General features: G+C 37.7%; 1 protein-coding gene across 1 annotated transcript; it reads left to right on the plus strand.

Annotated features, from left to right (window-relative positions):
- Positions 1-376: 376 nt before the first annotated feature.
- Positions 377-6224, plus strand: LOC146703008 (uncharacterized). The gene is made up of 6 exons (XM_085466111.1): positions 377-1304; positions 3397-3515; positions 3678-3749; positions 3858-3912; positions 3995-4031; positions 4127-6224. Exons 1-6 carry the CDS (start codon positions 587-589, stop codon positions 4146-4148), a joined length of 1023 nt encoding a protein of 340 aa, XP_085322237.1. The 5' UTR covers positions 377-586; the 3' UTR covers positions 4149-6224.
- Positions 6225-8540: the final 2316 nt, after the last annotated feature.

The raw sequence follows: 8540 nt of genomic DNA on the forward strand, positions 1-8540 counted from the left end.
AAAGTAAATAGCAGATACTGAGAAGAATACTCCAAAAATGTGCGAACCATTAATCTAAAAAACCCACACATAGTACATTTATCAAAGTTCTGCTTCTTTCCTGAATAGTTTGGGAGCTATGACTACAAAAGCTGTGTATAGAACCAAAACTTCATCTTCAAATTATTTAATTGTTGTAATTTCTAATAAGAAAAAAAAAATCTTATTTTTGCCCCCCTCCTGCAGTTCAGTAGCCCCCTCCCCCATCCACCAAATGCATACTCACCTCTCTAATGCTCTGTGTTAAGGGCATCAGGAGCATTCTTCCTCGCCATGTGCCTCTGTCACTCAAGTATACCCAGCCACACACAGTCGTGTTTCCACTGTGTCCTCTGTGTTCCCAGCACAAGCCTGGCACTCTGCTCTCTGTGAGCACACTTCTTTTCAAACCGTCTCTCGGGAGTCTGGGAAAAAGACCTGAACACTGCCTAAATCTGCTGCGCCTTAGCAGCTTTTTGTCTTCCATCAACTGTTTTGGTTTTTGGTGGAAGAATAGAGTAACAAGAATAAGACAGTCTTCAAATTCCAAAGCTGCATTTCTCCCAAGATGGCACCTGTAAAATTTTGGGTGGTAGGTCTCCTGCTTATGCTGCTGTGCTCATCCCAGGTCCCTTTCTCTGTTATTGTAAGTGCCCAAGACTTGAACGAACTGGAGGAAAGCCTCCATGATAGAAATGCTAAGGAGGCTGAAGAAAGTGAAACGGCTGAGGTTGGTGAGGGGAATGAAGAAAAAGATGAAGACTCAGATGATGATGATGATGAGGTAGAGACTGATGAAAAGGTGGAAGAAGAACAGGAGGATGAGAAGGAGACAGCAGAGGAGGAAGATGACAATGCTGATAATGAGGAAGAAGATAATTCTCAGGAGAACGGGGATGTTGAGAAGGAAGAAGAAGGTGAGGCTTCAGATGAGGATGATGCAGAAAAGGAAGAATATGAAGAAGAATATGAAGCAGAGGAGGATGAAGAAGGTGAGGCTTCAGATGAGGATGATGCAGAAAAGAAAGAATATGAAGAAGAATATGAAGCAGAGGAGGATGAAGAAGGTGAGGCTTCAGATGAGGATGATGCAGAAGAGGTAGAATCTGAAGAAGAATATGCAGCAGAGGAGGATGAAGAGGAAGAGGTGGAGGCAGATGCAGATGAGGAGGAGGAAGTCCCAGCTAATAATGAGGAAGACGATGAGAAGGAAGCAAGGCAAGAGGGTGATGGTGAAGAAACTCAAGGAGAGGATGTAGATGAGGATGACTCTGAAGATGAAGATGGTGAATCACACTTTAACAAAAAAACATGCACACATTTTGAAACATATTAATGGGTTAGCAAGATACTAAATGGTGCAGTATTTAAAGTTACAACAAATAATGAGATTTTTTGGAACCCCGTGAGTGACTCTGTACTCTACAGTAGCTCTCTGACATTGTTCAGCTTACTAGGGTTACTTTAGGAACACTGTCATACATATCAGTCCTAAAATGGACTGGATTATCTGTGCAACAGCAGGAAGGCAACAGTATCTAAACCATCTATTTTCTAGTGGCCAGTGTAGCTTTTGAGACTTCAAACAAGCACCAAACATTGAATACTTTGAGATTTGTCCAAAAGAGGGTGTTATAAAGGGATTTTTTTTTTTAAATTTCAGTCATTGCTTCATGCTTGAAAAAAATGACAACAAATGATATTATGGAAAAACAGCACCTGTAGGAATTTTAGCTTTGTTTACAATAAATCTACTTAGACTATTTTGTAAAAACAAACATGTCACATGTGATAGGTTTGTAGCATAAACCTATTTGCTGGAATGTTAAGGACAATTCAACTACACAGCAAAAAGCATTAAACACCAAGTAGGCAAAGTTCTTCGTGTTACTCATATATGAGGGAGAAAACCACGACAAGCGCCGTTCCTTTGCTTGACCCCAGTCGGTCTCGTCCGCTCCCCCGTAACATTGCTCTTTTATTGAGGTTACATGAATATACATAGGTTCATTAACATATGACGTATACATACACACAAAGAGTACCTTGCCTGTGCATTGTGTATGTGTGTGTGTGTGGAGTCAGTGTGTGACCCCATAAATGACTTCCAGACCTGCCGGTCTGGATGTCTGGCAGTTCATCTAAACAAAAGGTACTTAGACTAAAACTGACATAGCTACGTTTATCCTACCATAAAACAATAAGGGAAGGTATGCCCTCTCCCATGCTCCCAGGATGTGGGTGTGAATGCCTGAACACTCTGGAATGCACACCAAGCCTTTGCAGACTATTAAGGATCAAAGCTCTACCAACATGACATTGATTATAACACTCTAAGCATATATGAGTAGATATTTCTAAGCATAAATGACAATCAACAATACAAATCTAACAACATGATGTTATGACAAAAATATAATACAAAAAAAGAGACCATCTGTGCCATAATATTGCATCAAGTAGAATTAAACATTAGACACGTAACTTGTAAATAAATGGCAGTAATCACTACTCACTAGAAAAGGTCTTTTTGGATTGTGTGTTAGTACAGAGGCTCAAAAGGCCCAAAGTCACTGTACTCTCAGCGGTTAACTACAAAAAGGCTGAAAAAGTGATGAATGAAGTGGTAAATTACTCCCAAATGAATTGAAATCATTAGCACCAACACAACAATTTGGAAACCCATGTGAATACTTAGGTTTTGATACAGTGAATCAGGAACGCATTCACAGTCTTTCACTTGTTCAAAGGCCCCTGCAGGCCAGGAGAAACAACATTTTCTGGTCTGATGAAAACAGCATGTCTGGAGGAATGTCTGGAGGAAACTAGGCATTGCTCATCACCTGGCCAATACCATCACAGTGAAGCATGGCGGTGGTAGTGTCAGACAGTGGGGATGGTTTTGGTAGCAGGAACTGGCAGTTATTGTAGTAATTGTTGCAAAAGGTGTTAGTATTGAACAAAGGTTGTGAATACTTATGTAAAACTTATATAATTGTATTTTATTTTGGATGAATTTGCAAGAATTTCCTGCAAAATATTTTCAAGACATATAGGGTTATAATCATATATTTATTTAGACAATTTAATGTTCTACAAGATACAGTTGGCTCTATTCCACAGCGTGTCTTGTCCTGTCTTCCTCCGCTCACTCCCAACCGATCACTATAGCTACCTCTCAATTTTCTTCCTGTTAGTTTTTTCCAGTCCACTGTCACCAAAGCACTTGCTCACAGAGGGTCATCTGATTATTGGGGTTTTCCCTGGTCCTTACAATATAAAGCACCATTGGGCAACTGTTGTTGTGATTTGGACGTATAAATAAAACTGAATTGAAATGATTAGAATACAGTTCCTGATTCTGTGAACCATTTACAGATGAGTCTGAAGGTAAAGACACAAAGGACAACCAAGGTGACTCAGATGAAGAGGAGGGAGCTGCTGACACTCCACAGTTCCACTCTGGATCGTTGTGTAGTGTTTGCTCCATTTGTGAGGTAAAAAAAACAAACAAAAACATGTAATGGAATTAACAGACTTTTTTGTGAATCTACCCAGTAATCACACATCATTATAAGTCCTGTGTTGTCGATTTGCCCTGACTATATACCATATGCACGACTAATCACTCTACGTTGTGGTTTCTTCCCATCTTGTAGCGTTGCTCTAATAACTGTGCCAAGTGCCCGTGTGAGGAAGGAGATGAGTCTGATCACTGCGAGCACTGCCAAGTAAGCATCTTGACTTAAAAAGGATTATAACTGCTGTAATAATACACAGCACTTCATTTTGCCCTGTGCCTCTTTGCGTTAATCGGTTTTGTTTGTTTTGTTTTCCAGGGTTGCTCAACCTGCTACATTTGTCCCATTCTTTGTGACACAGTTTGCACACCGGGTAAGTGCTAGTTGTGATTCTGTGGGTGTACTGTTGTGTGTTCACAGATTTCATTAACTTTGGTTTGACTTAAATTTTGTAGGTGGTTTTGTTGATGAGCTGACTGGATCCCTCTTTCAGTAAGACTATTCACATTTAAAAACACAGAGATATTTTTAGATTCATTATTGTTGTACTGCTGCCTTTACACATAGTTTTCCTTTTGTTTCTGCAGGACTGTTGCCTCTCTGCTCTGAGCTCCCTGGGAATTATGTCCGTTTGCTTTAATGTGGAACTGCTCACCAGACTTCACCACATCCCACACAAGCTTTTTATGAATTTTGCAAACAAAAGCAAAAACATATTTATGATTTAAATGATACTTAATTCTTTGTTGTAAGAAGAACAGAAAAAAGTCAGTGTGCACAATTTTTCCACACATGATTTCTTCTTTCACTCTTTCCCCCCACTTTTTTTTGTCTTTTTATTATTTCTACCAAAGTCCCAAAATTTGATAAAGTCATCTTTTTACTTATGCCAAAGACATTATGTGATTGTAAGGTTTTGGAGTTTTTCTAACTGTAGGTTTAGGAATTTAGGGAATTATTCTTTTTTATTGTGAGAAAGGGCACAATTTGACATTTAGCTTCACATTTACATACCAAATTGAAAAACAAAAATAACTGTTCTGGTTTCAGAAATCCAGCTGGATCTAGAGACACAGTTTGTGCATGGTGTTAATGGAACGCACACACAGACACACATGCAGGTATGCACACAGACATATAGGAGCTTGTCATGAATCATGCAGACAAAAAAGATATATAATATATACATTACCAGTCAAACATTTGGACACACCTTCTCATTTAATGTTTTTTCTTTATATTCATGACTATTTATATTGTAGATTGTCACTGAAGGCATCAAAACTATAAAGGAACACATGGAATCATGAAGTAAACCAAGAAATGTGAAATAACTCAAAACATGTTTTATGTTTTAGGTTCTTCAAAACAGCCATGATTTGCTTTGATCACTGCTTTGCATATTCCTGGCATTCTCTCGATGAGCTTCATGAGGTCGTCACCTGAAATGGTGTTCCAACAGTCTTGAAGGAGTTCCCAGAGATGCTGAGCACTTGTTGGCCCTTTTGCCTTCACTCTATGGGAGTGGGACCAAAGAGCTCAAATTTGGACTCATCAGACCAAAGCACAGATTTCCAATGGTCAAATGTCCATTCCTTGTGTTTCTTGGCCCAAACAAATCTCCCCTGCTTGTTGCTTTTCCTTAGAAGTGATTTCTCAGCAGCTGTTTGATTCGCGCAGTCTGCTCTGAACAGTAGATGTAGAGATTTGTCTGCTACTGGAACTCTGTGTGGTATTTATCTTGGCTCTAACCTGAGGTGCTGTTAACTTGCAATTTCTGAGGCTGGTGACTCGAATGAATGTATACTCAGCAGCATAGAGGACTCTTGGTCTTCCTTTCACGGGCCGTTTCTCATGTGAGCCAATTTCGTCGTAGCACTTGATTGATTTTACAATTACACTTGGGGATACATTCAAAGTTTTCTTGACTGACTGACCTTCAGTTGTTAAAGTAATGATGGACTGTTGTTTGTCTTTACTTAGCTGATTGTTTCCTGCCATAATTTGAATTGTAACAGTTGTCCAATAGAGCTGTCAGCTTTGTACCAACCTGACTCCTGCGCAACACAACTGATGGTCCCAATCTCATCAAGAAGGCAAGAATTTCCCCAAATGAAGCCTGACAAGGCACAGCTGTGAAGTCAAACCATTTCAGGTGACTTCATCATGAAGCTCATTAAGAGAATGCCAACGGTTTGCAGCGCTATCAACAAAGAAAAGGGTGGCTGCTTTCAGGAATCTAAAATAAAGGCATATTTAGAGTTGTATTTTTTTCTTTGCAACATAATTCCATATATCATGCTTTATATACTTGATAGGAATATGTGTGACTGCACTAGAGGAAAAAAGGACCATGAACATTATGACAAATTGCAATTTCTCATGTTGTGTCCTTTTTGAGTTCTTGTGCTTGCTTCCTGTTAGAGTACAATTTAATGCAAAACACTGTAAAAAGAACTGTTTTGCCATTATCCAATAAAACATTTAGTTCTTTTAATAAAAATGTGTTTAGCATGGTTGCTTTTTGCATCATCTGTATCCTTTAGCTTCTGCGATTTAACTGTTACAGTCTCTAAATGGTTCACAATAAATTGGGTTCAGAAATGGAAGTTGTGAGTTAAAGATTTTGTAAACAATAAAACCCGGAAGCCAGTAAGGCACCGGTGCAAATGTCAGATGTCATGACTTATATTTCTCAATAGGTAATTCAGGCACTTAGTCTTACATAACACACATAAAGGTGTAAAAAACAGATTACCAAAAAGGAAAAATGGTCCAAATCAAAGTTCAAACTTGATACCAACATTTTAAAAATATTTTCCAACAAGTAAACATGCAAATGTGTCAATCAAACAGGGACTCTGTGATCCATGTCTTTTTTGTTAGCGGTTTGTTGTCTTTAAGATCAAACCAAAACAACTGTGCTTGTTTTGTCGACATACTGCCACAGACTAAGAGGCAGTACTTATTGTGACAAATGAACCAAAGTAAACAGGAAAAATTGATATACTGTACTCAGAAGTAAGCATCAGATGATTAAATAATATAATGTATTTTTATGTAAATTAGTAAGGTCAGGTGCGATCTTTCTGTGCTTCCCAACTACTTAAAAAATCTTTGTTCATTTGTCAGTGAATTGACAAAGAAAATAAGAAAAATAACAACCAACAAATTGTAAAAATCATGAACATTGTCATGTCAAGATCAAGTCTTTCACTGATCCGCACAATCATTTGTCTTAATAAACAATCATTGTCACTGTGTCAGTTTACTCCATACCTCGCCATCATCTTTAATGTTTTGGAAAAAGGTGTTGTGTGTTTGCTGTATTTCCGTTCTGCATAAACACAAAGAGAACTGGGCCTAACAAAGCATAGGGATGAGTGTGTGAGGACATGAAGGACAGAAACCCTTTTTGTGTAGATTCACTTACCAAAGTGATGTGTGTATACACAGTGGTTGACATTAAACATGACCAGGTAACAGGTCTGTGTGATAACAAATTGTAAATCTCTGTACCTTTACCTATCAATATTTTGTAATAAACTGACATATGAATGAAATTTGACAATTGGTTTTTAATAAATTTGTCACCACTTTTGGCTGACTAGTGTAAATACTGCGGTTTGTAGGAATCATGTCTTAATTTATTTGCTTATCTTAACATTTGTCAATGTTTTGTGTATAATAGTTTTATTTTATTCGATGATAGTTTGTGGATGGTCACATGATTGGGGTTGTATTGAATGCTAATAGGCACCTGTTGGTAGGATAAATCTTTCAATGTTTTTTTTTTCTTTAAAATATAAAGTTTGCACTTTGGAATACGTTTTTCATTTCCCTTTTCAATAATAGAGATTTAGTGGTATTGTTTTTTGTTTTTATCTCAGTATCATTATTTTTGATTGATGTGTCACATGAATGGATAGGTTAAATCTCCATGTCAGTGACTTTAATTTGTTCCTGGGGGCCCTACAACTTTCCAATGGAATGTTTTAAATAGTGTCACAGGAAATACAGGAGTGATATCAAATTCAAAAATGTCATCTGAATATGAAGCTCATACCATCAGCTTTGTTTGACCCGAACACTGTATATGGGGGCTTGGTTGTCCAACTCTGTGATTAAAAAAATGATAATACAAATGATGAACTCTATACAAAAAAACAAAGTGAGGGACCTGTCACTGCACCAAATCAGAGTGTTTTGAATAAGAACTTTCTTATATTTTCACCTTTGTCTCATCTAGAAGTAATAGAAACTAAGGGTGGTTTTTCTGGATTGTAAAAAGAAACCCGACAAACAGCTCTATTTCCTATGAAACATTTTGTAAGCTGAGCATCTGAAAATTCTTGTACATAACAAGATTTGTTTGTGCTGTGCTTTAGAAAAAAATGTATTGCCATTGGAATGAATACATTTTGTTGCAGTATGCACTGTTTTGGGGTTTTGTCTTGTTTCGTCCATTTCTTTAATTATTCCATCCTCTGGGATCAAATATATGATTTCATATACACATAAGCACCTAAGTGATGCATTGGAGTAGAATGAATATAGTTAAACATACTGACTTAACCAGATAACTGGTACACTCCTATTGATGCATCTATTTTGAATACCACATTTTGTAAAAGTGTCTTCAACCATGTTGTGTGTCTCCCCTATACTGCTCTTTGTTTATACACGGGGGTGTCCTCCCATTGTTTAGCATATTATATATATATTGATAGATATAGATAAGTATCTTGAAGTGTACTGCGGCAGTTTCTTACCCCTTTCTCACTGATGGACTCATTGAAAGCGGACAAAAGTTTTTAATCTGAGAATTGAAACCAACACATCTCTTCATAAGACTTGGAACTCTGAGACTGGAAGAGTGAAGGTAGGATGATTTGTCAAACTTTTAACCCTGAGTACAGTAATGAACAGTTGTCTGATCTTGACAGCTTCTTCATGGAGTTTTGTAAAAGAATGAGGATCACAAATCTCATCCAAGTGATC

The sequence above is a fragment of the Copadichromis virginalis genome, linkage group LG8 (assembly GCF_057382275.1).
Source record: "Copadichromis virginalis isolate Kocher_CV1m ecotype Utaka linkage group LG8, C_Virginalis_male_GT1.1, whole genome shotgun sequence".
Lineage (NCBI taxonomy): Eukaryota > Metazoa > Chordata > Actinopteri > Cichliformes > Cichlidae > Copadichromis > Copadichromis virginalis.